Consider the following 23,170-nt stretch of genomic DNA (forward strand, 5'->3'; position numbering starts at 1 on the left):
TCCATTTAATTTGACTGATGCAATGGGAAAATAAAGCTTTGATTGTATTTCTCGACAGCAGACAAACATTTCCAAGTTCAAGTGGTTCTATAAACTTTCTAGCCATCAAAATATCACTCCTGAAAGCCATCTATTTGTGATCAGGGCAAGTCAGAATGAAACATAAATAGTAGGCTCAGGTTTTATTAGAACAGGACGCATTGCCTTGATACTAATCACTGTTCAGTCTGCCATGCAGTTTGCTTCCAGGAATCAGCATGTCCTCCCTGGCTCTCAGCCTTTTGATCACCAACCAAAACACGATGTGACAGGTGATTCCCTCAGATGAGGATCTCCCTACTGAACATGTGACTCTATGACAAACAGTGCCTCTCATCTGTTTACTGTACTAATATAAGACATATTTTGGACTCTGGAATCAATGATTTGATATTTATTAAGAACTATCTGAAGTTATTAGTGTGGTATGTACATCTTATTCCATATATCTAATATGAATATACAGAATTAAATAAAAAAGTATGGAAATACATATAAAAAGCCCATCATACTGGCAGTGTTAGTTTGATTTTATGGACACTGATATAAGGGGATATATTTACTGTATATATTACTGTATTTTATCTAAATACTGCAGATTGAAATGAGTCAGAGATTCAGACACAGGCAGACTCTCTGCCTACTTAATGTACATAATCCACTTCATTTGTAAGCGCTCACCGAAATAGCCAACACCTAGACACGAAATGTTGTGGTGGTTCAGAACAAAGGCCATCAGATTTAACTGCAGCTTTATTGATTGTGTTATTTTGACTTTCATACTTTCTACCACTGCTTCCACCACACACTGTAACTGTAACAGGTTTATTACACAAAGACAGGTTCTTTGTACCTGTGGGCGCATTTAAATGCAGTATAATTAATATTTTTACAATTTACAATTAAATTGTACCGAGTGTGCCATACTTATCTAGATTGGGGAAAAAAATCAGTAAATATGTTCATTTTTATCCCAAACTCCCTTCTTTTGAAAACATTTACACAGTATGATAGGAATACATAACAGACAAGTCTCTGGACTGGAAAAGAAAGAAATGTATATATTTTATATTTATTATTTTTATTTTGTAAAACAAATCCCATTTTAGCTCCTGGTGACTGAAGCCCAAATTGGCACAGGTCCCATGTACTGAGAGGTTTTAAATAGGACCAGCTGAGTAAAGGAGCTGTTGGTGGCTGAGCCTTTTTAAAGCCAAACGCACTCAGAGGGAGTCTGCCAAGGACAAATCCAGCACAATCAATTATTTATGGTGATAAGATAAGTTTAGATAAGTGATGCACAGATATAACATGAAGAAGTATGACATAAAGCTAGGTGAGTATAACTTTATATAAACAAGACAGAGCACTAGATGAGCTGAGATGATACAATATAAAATAACATCCAGATTAAATACATTCATGCTTCATAGAGAAACAACAAATGTATTTTCTATTTTTCCATTGTGTACTTTTTTTGCAGTAATTACAATTGCAGCAAAGTAATCTGATGTAAACACTATCATGGCTGGATTACCAAAGTGTAAAAACGACCCTGGGTCCCCAGATGATTCATTAATTGCAAATTTGTTAGAAATGTCACAAATTTACTCCACTAAAGTACAATATCAACTAAAGTGCGTACAGCATTAACTGGTGTTGTGGCCAAAATCTAGTTTTAAAATAAGACTTTATTGATCCCTGAGGGGAAATTCACAAGACCTCACTTATTTTAGTCTCTGCTCATATGATCCATATTCCTAAAGTTAAATCAAATTACCGAACCACACAGAAAACCTGATTCCAATACATTTTAATCCAGCATCAAGGTCTCTAAGCAATAATAAAGCTGTTTTAATAGTGTTGTCTGTTTGTTGACGTTAACTTGGAGGCACATGATATACTTTATGCATAGAGGGTCGGAGGTGGATGTTGGTTTGTCAATAATAATAACTTAATTACTTTATATGTTAGCACCTTTCATGCAAAGATGCAGCCCAAAGTGCTTTACAAAAAAAATAAAGAAAATGAAAAATGAAAATAACCAACAAGTAAGAAAGCTATTTGAGGGCCCAACAATTTTCACCCAAAGGCCCAAGTCAGGTTAATATGCTGTTCATGTCAAAAGATGATCCAGAGGTGGCTCACAGTCTCCTGAGTTTCAAGCGCCATCTAGTGGATACAGTAGAAATGATTTAACTCCCTTTCTTTCTTCCATCTCCCCTTTTTATTGCCCATGTATCTCACAATAAATGCTTCTTTGTCCGTTCATTAAACAAAAACAGGGAAGGCATAAGTCATATTCAAGTTCAGAAACGTGGAGACAACTTATTTTTCCATATTTTACAGCGGGATGCGCCATTATATTCTCCAAAATTCTTGCTTGTAAACAATAATTAAATCATCTTTTAAACAGGTAATTTAATTTATGATAATATGCGCATTTTGTGCTGCGCAGCTGTGTAGCGGCCAACTTATTTTGGCTTTGACGTCAGGTAAGTGAAACACACCCCATCCTGGTACAGAGCAGAAGTGCGTCTGGTGCGCACTCAGCGAGCTGCTCGGCCCTCCCGGACACTGCAGTGCCGGTTACCGTGCCATCGCTGCGGCTGCTCGCTCCCGACACCACGTCCCGCTGCAGAGTTCCCGGGTTCGGGAAGAACAGGGGACAAGGAAGCGCTGAAAGCCATGGCCGAGTCCAACCCGCTGCGGGGGTTCCCCCGTCTGCGCCGGGCCGCGGTAAGCTCCGCCGAGAGGTGGGAGGTGGGAGGCTTGAAACGGGGCGGCGAGGATACTGCAGCAGAGAGAGGAGCAGAGAGATGAGGAGAGATGCACGAGCTGGTCTTAAGACAGTTAAGCTCTGCGACAGAGGTTGGGATGTGTCCTCAGTGCAAACAGGATTAGATATATAAATTCTCTCTCGCTTTAGAGACTGCTCACATCAGATAGCAGGTCATTGTTAGGAGTGTAGTGTGTAGTGGACCAGGACAGGCCAATGACAAACGTGTTTGTGCGTGTTTGCGTGTGCGTGTGTCTTTCTGTTTGGACTGCAACTGCAGAGCAGCAAAGAGGCTGTATCAGCTTTGGCACTGCAGCCTGTAACTGTGTGGAGTGTGTTGTGTGTGTTATTAAGTTATGCAGCTTTATGTATTAGATTTGGGAATATGCTTCAGACACTTGATGCCCACATATCTAAATGCAGTTAGTGAATGCAGAGGAGCTGACAGGTCTGCAAGCATCCAATAACATCCATCATGGCTGCTGTATGAAAAAATGTCAAGGTTAATTTTTTGGGATTTGGATGAATCTTTACCTTATACATTTTCTTGTGTAAAATGCTTTTGTAGAATTGTAGGTGAACTGGACAGAAAACTGTATGTGTATTTGGTCTCAGATCAGCATTATCTGGTTTAAAGGTCTAAATACCTAAATACCTGTTTCTGAGAGCAGACAACAAACTTACCATCTTACACTGAGTTGAAAAACTTTGCTTTATCAGATGATGCTGAACATGTTTGAATGGGGGATGATGTGAAATCAGTATACCAGAATCCACACAGTTCACTTTCCGTGCCAGGTATACTGGTTCCCTCACTCACCACAAGTGGGAAAAGTGTGAGAGTCTTCATCATGTTTAATAATTCCTCTTGTCGTATGATCTATTAGTAATGAGAAAATGTGGGGTGGACATTTGGTATTTTGGAGGCAGGGAGAGGAGATAAGAGAAAAAAGGAAAATATTTCACCAGGGAAGGAAAGAGCTACCATAATAAGTAGTCCACTTGATTGGTGATCTGCTCTGTAGTCATCTGTCTTATGGTAGTCACTTGTTCAAGCTGGAAGCAATAAAACATTACCCAGAGCACCAAAAATAGACCAGTGTATTTCAAGGGTTATCTGCTGCATCTCTAGTTGAATGTATGTGAATCAGAGAAATTATCTGCTGCAGGAATTAACAGCAACACAGAAAAATTAGCAGAAAACAAAAAAAAATATGAAAAAGGGGGAGACAAACTAAGAGAGAAGGTGTAGAAGACACATAATCAACATTAAAGGTGGATTAACTGACCCTGTAAAGCCTTGAAAAAGTTATAGTAGCTTTGTGTAAAGTAGTAAAGAAGGCAAGAAATGTGAAGACGTGAGGTGGTTGATAATGAAGAAGAGAAGAGCGATGAGAGAGCAGAGTCAGTCAGAGGAGCTGACTATAAGACCTTCTGAAGCGCTGTAGAGAGTTAAAGACTCCCCAGATTGACACTGAAAGATGCTGATGCTGAGTTGAGCTTTGCTAGGCTGCACGACTAACAACACACAGCTGCCATCAATTCTGACTGCCTCCTGTCATCCCCCCATCCTGCCCTACTCTAGGGATGTGGTGGTGGTCCTGTCAATCCACAAAACCCACATTTTTAGGCTGATTTCCCCGAGATGAATTCAGGGGATCAGAGCTGTGTTGTTGTTTTGTGACTGCATCAGTTAACTATCAGTCACTATCAGTATGAGTTTACTTGTAAATTAAGAGTATAATTTAAAGCTTTACAGAAGCTGATATTGTTTGATGTTTTTGGCCATTTTTAAATAATATTATCTCTTCTACTGTACGTATCTAATGCTATTACAAAGTTTAATGAACAAATAAAATAATATACTTCTTCCTCTTTCAGACCTCATTTCCGGGCAACCTGCATCTGGTCTTGGTGCTCCGCCCCACCGGCTTGTTAAGCTCCACCCCCAGTCCGTCCTCAAGCACTGACCTGGGCTTTCGCTTCAGTCAGGATGACTTCCTGTTAAAGATGCCAGTGAGAAGACTTGTTATGAGTTTATCTTAAATTTACAGAAAAAAACATGTGTTTTACCAATCTGATCCAGTTGTCTCTGCTCCAAACTACACACATGCTTCCTCCTCTCCTCTCCTCTCCTCTCCTCTTCTCTCCTCTTCTCTCCTCTTCTCTCCTCTTCTCTCCTCTCCTCTCCTCTCCTCTGCTACCCTCTCCTGTCCTGTCTGTCTGACACACAACTGTACCTGTCCAGGTGGCTGTTGCACATCAGTGTTCTTTAGATGCCTTGTGCTTCTGTGTTTTTAGGTGGTGATGCTGCGTTCAGTGGGTGACCTGCTGCGCTACATCGATGAAAACCACCTGGCGTCAGAGTTCACTGGAAAAGTGCAATACTGCCAGAGTGACTGGATCGTCCTCCGCACGGTATAGCCTACACACTGAGGCTTGTCAGTCCACCACAACATGCAGGTTGCTGTTGAATTAGAAGTTAAAAACATGTTAGCAATGAAGATAAAACAATAAAAGAGTATTCACAGTCCATTATTCATACAGCTTAACAACTAACAATACTGCTTGACTTCGCGCAGCCATTTTCATATCCAAAACCTAAATCAGATGCTCAGAAATTAAACTACTAATTCAGGAAACTATGGAACTTTCAGTAAATATCAAACAACTGGTGAAATGCTTCCAATAGCAGTTCGGGAAATCAACATGGCAATGCAAAAGACACACAATGTGTTGTAGAATAATATTTAGCCATATGTGGACACCCTTTGGTTTATTCCTGTTAATGTGACCCCAAAAGAAAATGTGAAGGGAATTGCAATTTAAGCATTTTAATGAAGAAAAGTCTTTCTAAGTTAACTGCAGTTGTACTTTGTTATGTTGAGATTTACAGCTGTAATTTCTAAATGAATAATAAGTTATATCAACTTAAGTAATTGTTTTTCTAATTCTACAGAAAGTGTCGACTATAACACCCAAACCTCCCTAAAACTATTTTTTTAAGTACGCAGAACGGAAGATAAAAGACAATACTGAATCATTGCCCGGTCCTACGTAGATCAATCTTTTTTTTTACCCTAAACAAAAAACGAAAGTACAAAACTATTGAACAAGCTTTCATGAGGTGTGTGTGTGTGTGTGTGTGTCTGCAGTCCATTGAGACCTTTGCAGTGACAGTGAAGGAGATTGCGCAGCTGCTGCAGGGCTTCGGATCAGAGCTGTCTGAGACTGAACTTCCGGATGAGCCCAATGCTATCGAGTTCCTGCTGCACTCACACACACACCGATACCGACAGATGAAGGTTGTTGCTCTCTCTCTCTATTTTTCTTGCTGTTCTTCCTCTGTCTTTGCCTCTGTGAAGACTCCCTCTGTGGCAATTTTTGTATTTGATTTCTCTCTCTGTGTTTTGCATTCATGCGCTGGTGTTGTATGGTTTTATGATTTCGTTGTCCTTCTGTTGCTGTTTTTCTTGTTTCAGGACGATATCCGGAGTGTGCTAAAAGAAGGGCGTCTGCTGCTGTCCAACCTAGAGACTGTCAAGGCCTCTAAGAGAGACACAGAGGAGGAGAGAGACATACAAGCAGACATGGACACCGTTCAGAGGTACGTGTTCAGACATTTTTTAATCTTCTGTAGACAAATCACTCAGTCAATAGTTGTTTTTAAACATATATAGTATTGAAACAAGTATTAATAAGACATATTATCAGTCTTATTAATGCTAAACACAAATTTATTCATCTCACTAAACCTTACCACGCAGCTTGTGTGTAAGTGTTTTATGTGTGTATGTGTGTTCTAGGCTCCTGGCTCAGCTCCGAGACATGGAGGAGGCGTTTGATGGCTTCTTTGAGAAACACCACCTGAAGCTGCAGCAATATCTCCAGCTGCTGCACTATGAAATGAGTTTCCAGCAGGTGTGATGAGTGGTATCTGTTGGAGTCTCTCCTTAAATCATATTCTCCTGACTCTATGTTACAGTCCTGTGATGATTAACTTTGTGTATGTGTGTGTGTAGATGGAGGAGAAGCTGGAGAGGCTCACAGCTCAGGAAAAGGAGATTGCCTCTGTGGGAACAACAGTGGTTCAAACTGAACAATTACTGAAAGACCTGGAGATGCTGGACAAACATGCTCAGGTCAAATACAAACACACACTTATAGTTTGTATTTTGAAGCAAGTGACCAAGCTGAACAAAATGCATTTATATTATGTTGCAGGAGGAGATGGCTCGTGCCCAGGTGGTGATTCTGCATGGTCATCAGTTGGCTGCCAACCACCACTATGCCCTGGCACTCATCGTGCAACGCTGCAACGAGCTGCGACATCTCTGTGATGTCATCACTACTGCCATACGCACCAAGCGGGCCTCGCTCATTCGAGCGCGAGACCTGCTGCTCCGCCTTGAAGAGGTAGAAATGCTGACATGATACACGCTCAAACAAAATTATAATATTTGCAGACTTGCACGTGAAAACTCAGAATTACTGCAGTGAAACATTAAAAAAATCATGAATTGTTGTGTATTTCTGTTTCACTGCCCTGTTTTGTCTCCATCTTGCTTTACTTTGTCCTCCAGTCTTCCATGCAAGTTTCAACACAAACCACAATTACTGTAAGCTGTGTGTTTGTTTCCATGTTTGTTTTGATGTCAAAGGGTTAAAAGAAAAATTCATTCTCACAAGTGCACGTGTACAGTGTATCTGTCTGTTGTTCCCCATCTTAGATTTGTGCTCCTCAAAGACAGCTACTAATTAGAGCTGCAATGATTAATCCATTCATTGATTTGTCAATCAATAGAAAACATTTGCTCATTTAAGCTTCTCCAATGCAAATATTTGCTGCTTTTCTGTTTAATATAATTGTACACTGAATATATTTGGGTTTTGGACTGTTGTTTGGACAAAACAAGACATTTCAAGGCATCACCTTGGGCTGTGGGAGATTATAACATTTAGTGACATTTATCACTATTATCTGACATTTAATAGACAAAAAATGGATTAATTGAGAAAGTAATCTGTAGTTTAATCGAGAATGAAAATAATCCTTAGTTGCAGCCCTGCTATTGATGTTTTTGTGCCATATATAACAGCAAAGGGACAATTGTTAAATGTCATCAAGTGAATATCTTCTTTGTTCTTTGTTTTCAATAAATTAAAAAAATCTGTATATGTATTAAAACATAAAATGTATCAGTGAGATCAGCCGTGTGCATGTGTGTCTTCTTGTGTTGTCTCCTGTGTTTATCTGTGTGTATGTAGGCCCTGCGGTGGTGTGACGAAGGCGCCTATCTGCTGGCAAGTCAGATGGTGGACAAGTTCCAAACCAGAGAGGGAGCTCAGGACGCATTGCAGTACCTTAGCAGTCACCAGGAGAGGGCGCCATCTGCTCTGAAAAGCCACCAGGACATTCTGAGCCTGGAGTTTGAAGCCATACTCACCCCACAGCTGCAGGTGGCCGGTCTCCACTGACACAAACACACTCAGACGACTCACGTCTCATCTCAACTCACACTTTCTTTCTTCCCTAGTCACAAATTGGCATGGTAACGGAGAAGCTCCACTCAGTGCAGTCCATGATGAGAAACAGAGAGCAGTGTCTGAGGAAGCTGGCGGATTTGCAGGTCAGACCCATCCAGCTGGTGGCCCCCCGACCCGAACCTGACCAGACCTTGCAGCGATGCAAGTCACCCCTGTTCTCCCCCAAACACGGTACGACCCTCTCCAGTGGTTTACACTTGTATTAAAGGATTTTCTAGACGATTCTAACACTAGAAGCAGAATGAAATCACTTGTTTCATGGGACTTTTACACTTATTTCTGGAGTGTACATTTTATTTCATTGTTTCAGTTTCTGTCCAATGTCTGTTTTTGACTAGATTGTTATTATTTTACAGTTATCAGTTAAGTGCCACGCTCAATTCTCCTCTCTCCGATATTCCCTTCCTGGCATTTGACATGCTTGTTCCCTCTTTTATCTCATGTACAGTGTTTTGCCTGCATTTCCTCTCAGCTCTGTCATCACCAGTCGTATTTGTATGCATGTGTGTTTGTGTGATTATTTTCACAGGTGTAGACTTTAATGTACTAAACTCCAAGTTCTCCTTCGACCTGCTTCCTGGCAAAAGAGCCTCGAGGAGGAACAACAGCCAACGCAAGGTGTGTGGGTGTGTGTGTGTGTTGTGTTTAAAGTGCTATATACAGTAATAAATTAGAGTTGAGTGTGAGTGTGTGTCTTGTATTGTCCACTCCCTTGACATATTCTTGGGCAAATTAAGAGATGAATAGAGGTGTAAATTCAATACATTCATTTGATTAATTCTGCTGTCACGGCTAATACTTTGCTTTGGCTTACATTCACTTATTTTTTTAATGGGAGTATTGACAAAATTTTAACTAATCATCAGCTAACCTTTAACACTACACTGGCAGCATGGTTGTAAATGTAATGTGATTAAATGCCAGAACTTGCTGAGAGACTTCTTTCATGTGTCAGATCGAGGTGATGCACGATTACCAAGGCAACCGCAGCTGTCTGTACGGTCCCGCCCCCGAAACTGATTCTGAGGCAGAAGACAATCCAGAGCAGGTCACACGGTATGCAATCTTTCACCTGTCACACATGATCCCTGAACCGAGCCTTGATCTAAACCTTGACCTGTGACTCTGATCTTGCACCGTTTGTCTCTAACTAATAAACTATTAGCTATCGATCTATATACAAAAGGGGCCTGAAATTCCCAGAATTAAAAAAAAAACTGACATCTTTCAGTAATACCCTTCTTATCACCTTCAAAGTTCTCTCCTTGAGATGCAGCACTTCTCCCATTGCTGGAAACATTTTCTGTTGTCATCTTTTGTCACCGTATCCAGAACCTCCTGCGTTTCTTCCTTGGTGGCGAATCTTCTCCCTTTCAGTCCCAATTTTAGTTTCACCAAGCTTTAGGCATAGACTACCTAGCAGCACCTACTCCTGTGCTATTGATGGTTTCCTGGAATTTTTGGGTCTCCCCTTGTATGTAAGGCTATCCAACATATGTGTCAGATGTTTTTTAGTTTTAGCATTCGGTTGTACTCGCTGTTTCCTTCTGTTTATCTTTCCAGCCATATTATGAAGGAACTGATAGCTACAGAGAGGATCTATGTGGACGAGCTGCTCTCTGTCCTTCTGGTGAGTTTATTTTAGGTTATTTTTTACGACATTTTGCTTTTGTCAGCTTGCAGTGCAGAACAACAGCATGGGTAAGATGATGAAATATGACAAAGGTACCGGGCTAACTTTAAACATGGTTTTTATGTCCTGTTTTCTTCTGTCATGTTTTTCTCCTCTCCTCTCCTCTCCTCTCCTCTCCTCTGCTCTTCACTCCCTTCTTTTCTTCTCCTCTCCTCTCCTCTGATCAGGGCTATAGGGCAGAAATGGAGGACCCATCCATGTCTAATCTCCTTCCCCCAGCTCTACGCAGCCAGAAGGACATTCTGTTCGGCAACATGCCCGAGATTTACCAGTTCCACAGCAGGCAAGCCACACACACACACACACATATACGCGCGCACACACACACACACACACACACTGAGCTCACCAGCTGTCGCAGAGTTGTCCTTGTCTCCCCCTCTTTTTACGCCAATCCCATTTCCTTTCATTTTCCTCATGGATCCTCCATTCAGGATCTTCCTCCAAGATCTGCAGAGTTGCCTGGAGACACCAGAGAGGGTGGGGGCATGCTTCCTGCAACGGGTGAGTAAAGATGAGGAGAATGAGACAGGGATGGGAGGGAGCTGTGGTAGGGGGATTTCAGAGGTAATGACAGATACAAGTTTAACTTTTAATATCTGCGTGTTTGTGTGTGAGCAGAAGGGGAAGTTCAAGGTGTACGAGCGTTACTGCCAAAACAAGCCTCGCTCTGAGTTGCTATGGAGACAGTGCTCTGATTCACCCTTCTTTCAGGTATTTGAACATATTTAATATACGATCCATTCACTGTCTCATATTAATGTTAGGAAAGTCATTTGGTTTTGTGCTGATAATAGGCATAATCTTTGTCGTTTTTCTTATTTTCACAACAGAATCACTTGTGATTTTCCAATGCCTCATGCATCTAAGGCAGCAAAATGGATCTCTTTCTCTCTCTCTTCAGGAGTGCCAGAGGAAGCTGGACCACAAGCTGGGTCTGGACTCTTACCTCCTGAAACCAGTCCAACGCCTCACTAAGTACCAGCTGCTGCTCAAGGTTCTGTACATCTGAGCTCACACACTCAAAGCTACAGCTGCACTCATTAAAAAAATCTGACATGAATGTTCAAAAGAAGTTTTTAATCACTGTCATGAAGGCCATTTGTTGTGAGATTACATGTTCCTGACATCTTTTCTTGCATAATGATAGTATAACATGGAAAAGAAAAGAGACAATAGACAATAATTTTACAAAGATTTTGTTGTCGAAAAGCAGTTTTCATCATGATGAGACAAAGTGTTGCAGAGAAATGTTTCACCAACTTTTTCTGCATCTTTGATACAAACAAGGCCAAACCATTTGTAGTATCAAATCTCAAATGAATAACTTTAAGTAACTAGAGATTTATTTATACAGCACAATAAAAGCTTTAAGAAAGGCATTAGAAACATGTTTCATTTTGCATATTTTGCATATGGTGCAAATCTTATCAGCTTTGTAGCAGATTTAAAAAAAAAGACAAAACACCAAATGGCTGTTATATTACAGTAATTGTCTAGACCATATTCATTCAGCACTTCTTGACCCGGGAACTCAGGGAATAAAGAAGTTTGAAATAAGAAAATGTTCAGGAGTGTAGATCAAAAAGGTCATTGAACTGATGATGCTACTAAAGGGAATATTAATGTATTCATGTAGTACTGAGCACCTGTGCCTGTAATATTCTTGGTCTGATCTCTGTCAGTGTTTCTGTTTTTGTATTGGCTGGGATTATTGATTCATAAAAATAATAAAAAAAAAATTTGGTCTGTCCAGTCTGCACAGTAATGGGTTTTGTTTAGAAAAAAAACACATTACGTTCAGATTGATAAATGGACAGAGAGCCTAACAATGAAGACAGTTTTATTAACAGCATGGCAGACGTACTGCGATACAGACAAATAAAAAAACAGGCAGACGTCTGAAACTCCCACACAGACAAATTGACAACAGGAAGACGCCATTTATCCAGACTAAATTTAATAATTTGTAGACTTGCAGACAGGCAGTCCTTGAACTCACATCCAGACATTTGTACTGGCAGATATCAAGACAGACTAGGTTAAATAAACTGACCTGGCAACCTGTGTCTCTGTCCTTGTTCAGGAGCTGCTGAAGCACTGTACGGAAGAGCGATACCGCTGTGAACTGCAGGAGGCTCTGGACTCCATGCTGGAGCTGCTGAAGTCTGTCAATGACTCCATGCATCAGATAGCCATCACTGGATATCAGGTACCGGCCTGTCAAATCAATAAGTAAGGTAGAGTGGACAATCACGACAACTGGATGCCAGATTTATGTCACGTCTGTGTGCTTTAGTATAAATTGGTCCAAACAAAACTTTCAACAAGAATCACTGGTTGCTGTGACGAAATTACAACCAGCAACATAATACTGTTTCTGTATCAGGGGAGGAGGCAGACAATAAGTTGTAAAAACATTGTTTTTTCCTCACTCTCATTTAACCTGCATTATTACATTTTCCATTTACTTCCATTTTCTTCTGATTGTGTGCAAACCAACTACCTCAGACATGAACTGACAACTTTTAAAACAAATTAGATTAAAATAGTGCAGTGCCCGTTCGAAACGTGCCCATTCGGATTGCTTGGCCTCCAGCTGCTGCTTCAATGCATAGAAAAATTATTACAGTTGATGTGAGGTGGGAATGAGTGCATACACCAACATCATGAAAGAAACTAACATTCTATTATATACAGATGTTATAAATAATAAGTACTCTAATAGTAAATAAATGTTCTTTTCTCATTTCAAGTAGCTTAAAATAAGGGCTGCATTTAAAAATAAAATAATGTGCATCCTACTATAAAGTGGATTGATCATATTGGGCTCTTAGATCATTTATTTACTGTGCCCTCAGTTCGGATTTGAGTGGATGTATTTGCTCAAAGGATTTGTGCTTTGTCTGTAGTGGCACTTCACAATCGCCATGGTCTCAGAGCATATGAGACAAACTGGTTTTGAACTGCCAGTGGGAAGTATTTCCTTCATTTTACACATGTAACTATAGTCACTGTGTATTGAGCTGTTAGTGCTTCCAAAATGCGGGTGACGTACACTCAACAATGTACCTGAAAGCCTCCTGTGTATACACAATGGTTCACTCGCTGCTGCTGCTGCTGCTGCTGATCTGCTAAATGTGCTGCTCATGCTATGTTTGCTCAAAAGATTTGTGCTTTGTCTTTAGTGGCGCTTCACAATTGCCATGGTCTCGGAGCATATGAGACAAACTGGTTTTGAACTTGCTCCGTTTTACGCACGTAACTACAGTCCTTGTGTACTGGGCTCTGAGCGCCTCCAAAACGCGTGTGACCTGCGCTCAACATTGTACCTGAACGCCTCTTGTGTATTCACTCGCTGCTGATCTGCTAAACGTGCTGCTAACGCTACGCTGTCCATTCCAGTGTCCATTCTTGATTAAAAGGTCTGTTTTCGCTGTCTACTTTTCTCTTTTTAGAGCACTTTTCTCTGACTCGTGTCCCGCCTCATCTCTGGTCTCTCCCTGACATGCCAGAGTTAATCGTCAGAGCCCTGAAGCTCCGCCCTGCCTCTGCACAGAGCGGAGCGGCTCACTGATCACTGATTTATTCAAAGTTTATTGATATTAAACGTATTGCGTGTCCAAATTGCACCAAATTTGATACTGCACTCCCTTTGGTCCCCAGCCATACACCCGCCAAGTGTGGAGTTGATCGGATGAACGGTTCAAGAGATGCGCGAAGGACATACAGACATACATACATACAGAGATTCCTTCCTTTAGCAAATTAAATAAAATAAGTTTTTCTTTATTTGAATCAAGGGTCTAAGGATAGAGGATGTTGTATTGCTGTACAGATTGTAAAGTCTCCTGAGGAAAATTTGTGATTTGTGATATTGGGCTATACAAATAAAATTGACTTGACTTGACAAAATAAACTTTAAAGTTTTATGCACTTTAATAATTTCAATGAAATGGCTGTTTGGTTGTTACGATTCTGGCACTGAACTGTGTTTTTTTGCATTGTAACTTGCATATTCCTTATATAGATATATATTATAGTTTTTCTTTTTTTTACATTTCTTCTTTTTACTACCAATTTTATTGTTTTATTCTATTCTAATTACAAATATTTTAATATTTGTAAATACATTTCCTGTGTGTGTAGTGTGGAGGAGGCTACAACTGCATTTCATTATGCAATCCTGTATGTATAATGACAATAAAACTGAACCTTGAACCTTGAGTCTCGAAGGAACATTAGACATCTTTTGGTTTTGTCTGTTCAGAAAATTGAAAATAATCATGGTTATAATATTTCCAATATTTGCCACAATCAGTAAAAATATTACTATATTACTACAGTGGAAACCACTTATAGTGATCATAGTTTCAGTGATCAACTGTTTATATAGATCAAAAAGCTCGGGACAGAATCATTTCTATACAAATGCTGTTTAAATAATTTGCTTATAGTAATCAAGTAGTCCGCTTACAGTGTTCATTTTGGGTCTTTTCAACATATGGAAAAACATTTTTAAAACTATGGTAATTTTTTTTTTATCCTACTCCCCCTGATATGCATATGATATGTATATATATATATATATATATATATATATATATATATATATGAAACAATCAGAAAATAACGTTTTATTCCTCTCATTCACCGGCTTTCTCACTACCACTGCTCACTCTCCTCATGCACTCTCTAGCTTCCTTTACCACTGCTTCTCTCTCTCTCTCTCTTTCTCTCATCTTTTAAAAAATGAGTCGGGAAGCCGACAGCAAAGCCTGACTTTACTTTTAATGTTATCAAAGAGAAGTGTCCTCCTCTCTTTCTAGTAATGTTTTTGTCGTTCCTCAGTGCAGGGTTGTACATCTCTAATCAGTCTGATCTCCGGGCTGTAATGTACAAATTTCAATTAGATAGTAATCTGCATTAGAAATAAAGAAAAAGAAAAAAAATGGGTTATAAAAATCATCCACTCATAGTTATCAATTTGACCTGGAAAGACGTGATCACTATAAGTGGTTTCCACTGTATTTCCAATCTGAGGTAGATACAGAATTCCTCTTCTATATCTTTATGAGCTCTCTAGCACTGTTCTTGTTTGATTTGATTTTTACCTGTTTCTATAACTACTCTGTAGAAACACCTCAAAATCCACAAACTGCACCACGAAATGCAAATAGCTACAACTCTGTGTAATTCCTCACAGACTTTGGTATAGCCTTGAATCACATTGCTAAATGTCAATGTAAATCAATGCTGTTGGGTGAAGCATAGCGAAAGTTTCCTATTCACATTGATAACTAAAGTTTGTGCACTTTGAACATCAGCTTCACAGTTTATGTGTGTTTAACTAATGTTTGTTACTTTCTTGTCTGTCCACCTGTACGTTGGACTCAGGGTGATCTCGGCCAGCTGGGCCGTGTGGTGATGCAGGGCAACTTCAGTGTGTGGATCAGCCATAAGAGTGCAGCGGTGCGAATGAAGGAGCTGGCCAGGTTCAAACCCATGCAGAGACATCTCTTCCTCTATGAGCGCGCCCTGCTCTTCTGCAAGCGCAGAGATGAGGACAATCACGACAGGACGCCCTTCTACAGCTTCAAATCCTGCCTCAGAGTAACAATACATAATACACTCACTTCAATGCAATCCAGTTCAACAGCCCTCCAATACATCCACCGTTTATGAAGCTGATCAGATTATGTTTTGACACTATTGATTCAACTCTGACTTAACTGAGCATTTTGAAGGCTGCAGTTTGGGGCACTGGTGAATTGTTTTATTGGTGGACATAATCCACAGTTGCATTTTATCTTAAGAATAAGAGTGTAGAGTCAGAAGTGATGACAGTGAAATAGTCGAATGCAATGACTTTTCTCTCTCTCTGTAGATGAGCGCAGTGGGAATCACAGAAAATGTGAAAGGAGATGTGAAGAAATTTGAAATCTGGTACAGTGGCAGGGAAGTGGTGTACATAGTTCAGGTATTTGCTTTTCTGCTTTCTATTTTTTTATATTTTATTGCAGTCAGTTTCAGTGTCTGGATCCTCTCTCACACTCTTCTCGTGTCGTGTTCTGTGCTGTGCTCTGTGTGTGTCTGTCTAGGCTCCCACAGTAGAGGTGAAAGTTACATGGCTGACGGAGATTCGTAAAATTCTCACCAACCAGCAGAAACTGCGTCAAGGTTTTTATTACTGTTATTATGAATCATTTTCTGCCTCAGTGTTTGGTGTTTCTATGAAATGCCTAATTGATCTCCAGCTCTATTTTATTTAATCTAAGAGATAAAACCTATATTTTAATCTACTATAACATTTGTAGCTAACAAACTTCACTGTTAATGCATTCTAGGAAAGTAGATTTTTCTTTTTATTTGTTTGTAAAGAGAATTTTCCAAAGAAGTTATGACATCTAAATTAGATGTTTGGTCTTGGAGTAGAATCCAGTTTGTTGTTTTTATGATTCAGTCTCCCTAAATCTAAGCCACATGTCTGTGTTTTCTGTCTGTTTTCTCAGATGAGGCTCCTTCTCTTCAACTTTCAGACAACCCCCTCTCTGAAAGGTGATTCTCTCTGCATGACCTCCCTATGATCTTGTGTCAGTTTGTGACCTCCTGATGTGTATTAGTGGGAATGGGTGAACTCACTTTTCATTCCTGTCTCAGTTCGGAAATTGATTTGAAAACTTAATACAGTAAAGGAAATGTTTCTCTCCCCTATGATGATGATGAAAAATCAATTTCCGAAATGATTTGGTGATCAAATAATCCCTCAATTTCATCCACATGCCAATCCATCTTATCTTTTGTAACAAAGCATCATGATTATCAGTACACAGGGATGTTGAAGCTACTGAATGAGTTTGTATGTGTGCAGTTTGTGCATATTTGTATACTGTATATTAACTTTGTTGCCATTACCCTTGAGAACTGGCATTCATGACAACATTGCCAAGTCCTGCAGATGGCTGTAACACTCTCCATGGTGCTGAAATTCAGTTTCAATTTCAGCACCATGGAGAGCACTTCACACTCAATTTACTGCAAAGACCTAACTTTGCAGCTTTTGCTAGTGCTTGTTTCTAATTTTACTGGCTAGTTATCGACACTCACCTGGCCCTGAGTAGATAAGTAGGTATTCATAAAATCCAACAGTGCTCTCGACCATGATTGAGAACGACTTCATTAACATCCTGCTAAGCTGCTTAAACAGTTCTCAAGTATGTCTGGCAGTCATGTTATTGATAAGCAAGCGTAAGTAAGTTGAGTGTGCATGTTAGATCTTTTTCTAAGGAGACATCGTAAGTCAGTGAAATTGTTGGCACATTATTGGTTTGTTCGTTTTAGTTTTAAACTTTACATTTGTGACCCACTTTTAAAGATTTATGTCTTCAGTAGGAACCAATGGGCTCGAGGCTGAGTGCCACAGACAGGATACAAAAATCAGTTTTGTATTGAGACAGACTAATGCAGTGCTGGTTTTGGTCTTTTCATTGGGGTTTTTTGAAAATATAATTTAATGCCAGTCTTATCCTTTAAGTAGTTTCACTACTAGTAATCATGATCAGTTTTGTCTTGTGGGACTTTTTGATTTTTTTCTAACAGATGGAGGATGAGATTGTGCATGTTTTGACTTTATGTAGCAGATGGGTCAGATTTAACATTCAGGCAAAGTGACTTTCAAATATTTTGTGAGCGCTTTAATTTTCTTCCTATATGTGATACTCTGTATATGGAACAAACTCCACCCATCTACTACTTAAAGCAGGTTAAACAACTCTGTGGATTATTTGCAAATGCAGTCTAATTAAGGCCTGATATGTATGTGGAATACTGTGTTAACAAAATATTTTTTCCATATATTACAGCGATCTCTGATACACTTTGATATTTGTGCTGTAACCTCAAAGATCCTGTGGAATGAGACGCTGAAATATATGTGATTGTGAACTGAATGCTGTTGAAATGTAAAGAATGTGGATGAGGTATGAGCTCGTTTTGTGACACCGTGGATGTTGTTGTTGCTGTTGTTTGTTTGTTTTTTCGTTTGTTGTGGTCGTGTCTTGTTCCCTTGGTGATGCGGTTTAGTGCATCAGAGGTGTGTGTGTCGTGGGGCGGAGCATCGGTGGGAGGCTGCTCAGCGTGTCTCCCTGTTCCTCACAGCTCCTCGACGACAAGCCACTCCCACAGGTTCCGGGGGGAGGAGTCAATACACACTAGTCCCGCCCACTCAGATCCCGTGGTTCACTCACCTCGACGCAGTGAGTGGCTCACACGCAAATGCACACATCAATTACAGTCACTTCGTGGCATTATTTTCTTTACAGTAATTATTTGCCACATTTTTGTTTGATTCACCGTTTAATTCATGAAAAGCTTCTACGTTTTCTCTCCTGAACTCTTCTGGTCTCTGGCAGGTCTTTCTTTGGCCAGAACTTCAGTGATGTCTTTAAACTTTGACCTTGAGGATGAATGTGTCTTGCAGCCAGAGGAAACAAAGCAAACACAGAGTTAAACATAAGTTACATATGTTGCATAAATGAATGGCTTTATTTAATGAATCATTTACTAATGCTTTAAAGATCATTTATAAGAATGACTTTTGGGTTGCCAGGTTATGTAAAATCCTCACCCTGGACTAAAATACATTTATGAACAAGTTATTAACAATTACAACTGATAACTATATTACTATAAGACCATTTATTAATAATTTATTAACATGTATAATTGCAGGTGACAGGTTTAATGAATTACTTACTCTGTTATTTAATCCTTATAAACCCTAAAGTGTTGCTTACCAGAAAGTGGTACCATAAAAATATGTAAAACAAATACTCAAACATACAATACAGATTAATGCACATTTAACCTTTTGACGGCATTTAAGGAAAAGATAACGACTAACTCACTTAACTACCATGGAGTTTTACACACACCCCAAACCAGCTTCAGAGGGAAGTGCAATCATTGCGGAGCTTTTTTACAGATTGCTGATTGGCATCAATTGTCAGCTGATTATCAATTTAAGTGCCCAGATATTTGTAGCATTTAACCTGTTCAATGATTTAACCCTTAAAGGGGACCTAACATGCACATATGTCATATATCATATACTGTTTGTGGGTTTGATGGGGAAGCAGAGGTAACTTTGCAAACAGAGCATTCAGAGCAGACTGAAGAGCTTTTGTCTTGAAGGCAACATTTTTAAATATGTTCCCCTCAAGATTTGGAACTTTGACTATGTTTAGTGTAGACATCCGACATTATAACAGTATATAAATGACAAAATCACAAAAATCATGAAAAGTCCCCTTTAATGATGTGTTAATGTGAGTTTAGGGTCTCCCTCTATACACTCATATCTTTATGTTTTCTGAAGCAGAAACTGGTTTGTTTGGAATAAACAGAAAAGAATTTTACTATCACATTGTGAGTAGCTGAAAAAGAAATGCTACTGTATGTTTTCTTGACTTTGTTCTTTGCATGACTCCATTTGTCAGGAGCAACCCAGGATGAAATGAAAATCATCTCAGTTATGTGTCATTTTTAAAAAGTGTGGTGCTACACCGTTCAGTTGTCTCAGCAGTCTTGTTACCTGCAGGTTGGCCTGTCCCTGCCCACTCAGTGGCGATCTGTGAGGGCCTGGAGGACTGGGGCGCGACAGACCTGTCCAACTTATCAGACTCAGACGAGGAGGATCAGCCTTCCCCCCTGGTGAGACTTGAGTGGTCGACGATACTTGCCTGTGTGCAAAGCCAAGTTCTATGTATTTTAGATCTGTCTGTAAATGAATGTAGACATACATAGAGGTAGATATGGGCTCACAGCTGAAGCAACATAACTGCACTTTTCTCTCTTTCTTCTGCTCCAGGTGGCGGGTAGGTATAGGGTCATGGTTGAAAGCAGCATGGCCAGCACTGATGACATCATCTTTAACTGTGGCGATGTCATTCAGCTGCTGCATGAGGATTCATCAGGAATGTGGTAACAGGCTACGTGTTTCAGAAATGTTGATTGACAAAAGCATGAAAATATTGACTGAAGCTGAAATGAAGCTATGTTAAAAAAAAAAAAAATCTTTGTGTGTCTGTGTTGCGTTTTACGTGTGCAGGATGGTGAGGAATATAAGTCGTGGTGAAGAAGGGCGTGTTCTACCTGAGGACCTGCACAGGATTCTGGGAGAGATCTGCTGAGAGCCAATCAGAACAGAGGATAGATGATGCAGTGTTCGTGATGTGTGTCCATTCTCTTCCTGTTTTCATTGCTTATTTGGCTCATCCTCCTCTCTTGCTGAACACTCCTCCACACTGACGTTAACCACAACTTGCTGACCAACAGGGGGCATCTGACTCTGCTGAGACATTCATCAATCAGAGTAAAGCACAACATCAACAGCATACCTTACTCTTCAAACTAATGAGTGACTAGACGCCTGTAAACGACAGAATGGACCTCAGAAGACTATAACAATGCAAAGCACATACGTGGGACCTCACAGTACTGGAGCCATTCCTTCATCTATCTTTTCCCGGCAGTAAAACAGTAAACTGGAGGGTTATAACTGAAGACGTTGATCGGAGGCTTTTATTCATACATACAGAATGGACTTTTGTTTAAGACTTCAGGTTTTATCATTTCTATTTTCTTATGAAATATCACAGAAATCATCCATATGCCTTCAAACATATCTTGACTGTCCATGTGCCAAACAGCTCAGCTAATCATTGTGGCTTCTTTTTATATAAAACTCTCCCTTGTGGAAAATAGCATTTCCTACAACAGCCAGCTACAAAGCTAGAATCATGAGAATGGGATGTTAGCGAATGTTGAAATCGCAGTATTTACTTCATCCCTTTAGTGGCAAAAGAAAACATTCAGCATCTGCTCAAAAAAAGGCAAAGAGGAGACAAACTTGGAAATAGTGTGTCAAGATATTACAGGTCTCGCAGGGCTCCACATTCATAGCAGCTATTGTTGGTTTGTTTTGACACTCAGTGGCTACGATGGGGGTTGTAGCTCATATGGATTAGTATAGATCTTTTTTCATGGCAGGCATTTTGACATGTGAAAGCAGGGAAAGCACGATCATTAATAACATTAATTTGTTTTGATTACTACATTCCCAAGCCCTGGTATTATGCATGATGGTTCACTGGAACTGAGCCATTGTTAATGTTATTAGTCCCACCTGTGCTTCTCCTGCTATGACAAGTAAAAATGTTTCTTGTATCCGCTGCAGCACTGTCAGTCCTCAAGATGAACTATGCGGGCTGTCATTGTAGCTAGTTGTTGTATTTCATTGGTTATTGGCCTTATTTGCATATAATTATTTACTGTCACTGCTGTTGTTGGTGGTAATGTATTCTTTTTGTTAACATTTATATTTTAGGATTTGTTGGTGACATTCTGCAACTCACATATCAAACAAATATCATCTTTGTCTACTGCAGCTGTAGTTACCACTGTGATGACACAAGCTTTATGTTTCTGTTTGTGTACTGCTATGCATGGACAAATCACTGCACATAGCGACTGCTTTTTTTCTGCCTGCACCGCTATTGTACACCAGTGGGGAGAATTATGTTCAGTGTTGGGTAGTAACTGTAAATAGAGTAGCGTAGAGTTATAATTGCCAACTGAACATTTACAGTTACATCCTGGATTACTTCATGACTTGTTGATATGAAATTTGGGGGGCTGAATTTAGGAGAAAATAATATCACAGCAGATAAAACTGCCTGTTTTTTTAACTGCCCAGTCTGATTTTGCATATATTGTAAAAAAGAAGCCTGTTAAGCATCAGTTTATATATTTCATGTCCACACAGGTGTTTCCACTTATTCTGGCTGACTAGACCAGCACTCAGCTTGAATTTTGGCAGAATTAAGATGCAGTGACATTACACTTCTGTCCAATGAAATTCCCCTGCACTGTAGGTCTGGTTCAAAGGATATAATGTAACATCTCTGATGTGGGTAAGAAATAAATATTGATCAGAGCTATAAAAATTGTATGAGATCGTTGACCCGTTTGTGAAACACACTAGAATGATAGCTTCTCTATTTCCAGACACAGTGCAGCAGTGCCTCTATTGACCAACTGAACACATCCGCCTGGTCAAAGTTGAACAAAGGTGAACTTTGACCTGCGAATCTGACAGAGCACACTGCACTGAAAAGAAACACATGCTTTGTTTCTCTGTCGTACTGACTTCAATAATGAATAGTTCACAGTGAATGAAACTGAGCAAATATTAGTTGAATGAAATAATGTAATGTGACCTTACCGTTATGCTGTAACTATGTGAGGTCATCAAACTTCATGAACCAATAAGAATGATAAAACTGTCACCCTCCCATCCTAACAGGTGCAACAAAACTAAAAGGAGGGCCAGAGAGATGCCAATTAGGCACAGAAGCAGTCTAATCAGGCAAGATAAGTGAAAACACCTGTGTGAGTGAACTGTGGGTCTGCGGGGGCCTTTAAGAGGCTTTCCAACACTGTGTGAAAAGTGGTTATGGAAACACTGCCACTTCACTGTGCTGAGGATTTATCTCTGAAGGGCAGATGGATATAATTACTTTATTACAGTCAGCTGTGACAATGTAAATTGTAAAAATTTGAGTTGTCAATACAACTTAGTTTGGTCAGTAGTAATCTAGATGGTAACACTTGTTTATGTGGTCCAATATTGACACTCAGCTATCAAGTAACAAAAGGCACAATAGATACCTGTGCTGCATCTCTGGATAGTATAAATCTAATCCCACTGGAAACACTAACTCTAAGATTAACATCAAATAAAGATTCATTTTCCCACAGTGGGAATATAACATATATATATATATATATATATATATGTGTGTGTGTGTGTGTGTGTGTGTGTGTGTGTGTGTGTGTGTGTGTGTGTGTGTGTGTATATATGTATATGTATATGTGTGTGTATATATATATATATATATATATAATATTATAGTCACTTGATAGTGGAGTACAATGATTGGACTGTCTAAATAAAGTGTGTCCAATAGCTTAATACTCCATAATGAGGAACATTTGTTTATCATGTTAGTTTGATTTGAAATCCACCTGACACTGGCTATACTGTAACATCA

At 39.7% G+C, this 23,170-nt stretch overlaps 1 protein-coding gene and 1 long non-coding RNA gene across 5 annotated transcripts; one reads left to right on the plus strand and one right to left on the minus strand.

The window, feature by feature from the left end:
* Nucleotides 1-1,373: 1,373 nt before the first annotated feature.
* Nucleotides 1,374-22,333, plus strand: LOC121909844 (proto-oncogene DBL). Of its 2 annotated transcripts, XM_042430618.1 has the most exons (28): nt 1,374-2,778; nt 4,700-4,834; nt 5,120-5,236; nt 5,974-6,123; nt 6,301-6,425; nt 6,625-6,739; nt 6,841-6,960; nt 7,043-7,234; nt 7,402-7,437; nt 8,087-8,278; nt 8,356-8,536; nt 8,895-8,983; nt 9,321-9,421; nt 9,929-9,995; nt 10,226-10,341; nt 10,493-10,562; nt 10,680-10,772; nt 10,963-11,055; nt 12,145-12,270; nt 15,456-15,671; nt 15,946-16,038; nt 16,160-16,238; nt 16,571-16,616; nt 18,141-18,313; nt 19,657-19,769; nt 19,927-20,039; nt 20,167-20,290; nt 20,394-22,333. In XM_042430618.1, the coding sequence occupies exons 1-27, from the start codon at nt 2,728-2,730 to the stop codon at nt 20,246-20,248; spliced, it is 3,084 nt and encodes a 1,027-aa protein (XP_042286552.1). In that variant the 5' UTR covers nt 1,374-2,727; the 3' UTR covers nt 20,249-20,290; nt 20,394-22,333. The 2 variants fall into 2 exon arrangements, with proteins under 2 accessions (XP_042286552.1, XP_042286553.1); XM_042430619.1 differs by lacking the exons at nt 7,402-7,437; nt 20,394-22,333 and having other exon boundaries at nt 1,375-2,778; nt 20,167-20,258.
* LOC121909846 lies at nt 18,340-22,936 on the minus strand. 3 transcript variants are annotated; one of them, XR_006099530.1, is made up of 5 exons: nt 22,342-22,936; nt 20,211-20,406; nt 19,898-20,047; nt 19,651-19,798; nt 18,340-18,530 (listed from the first exon to the last, which is right to left on the minus strand). It is a non-coding gene; the product is annotated as an uncharacterized LOC121909846 (long non-coding RNA). The 3 variants fall into 3 exon arrangements; XR_006099529.1 differs by lacking the exon at nt 19,898-20,047 and having other exon boundaries at nt 18,346-18,530; XR_006099531.1 differs by lacking the exons at nt 18,340-18,530; nt 19,898-20,047 and having other exon boundaries at nt 19,748-19,836.
* Nucleotides 22,937-23,170: the final 234 nt, after the last annotated feature.

Source organism: Thunnus maccoyii, chromosome 13 (genome assembly GCF_910596095.1).
Source record: "Thunnus maccoyii chromosome 13, fThuMac1.1, whole genome shotgun sequence".
NCBI lineage: Eukaryota > Metazoa > Chordata > Actinopteri > Scombriformes > Scombridae > Thunnus > Thunnus maccoyii.

Bases quoted from the DNA above. Each gene is read 5' to 3' on its own strand.
- LOC121909844 (XM_042430618.1), top strand. From the start codon at position 2,728: ATGGCCGAGTCCAACCCGCTGCGGGGGTTCCCCCGTCTGCGCCGGGCC. The intron at 8,279-8,355 runs GTGGCCGGTCTC...TTTCTTCCCTAG, and splicing joins TACTCACCCCACAGCTGCAG to TCACAAATTGGCATGGTAAC. The intron at 18,314-19,656 runs GTGAGTGGCTCA...TGTTACCTGCAG, and splicing joins GGTTCACTCACCTCGACGCA to GTTGGCCTGTCCCTGCCCAC.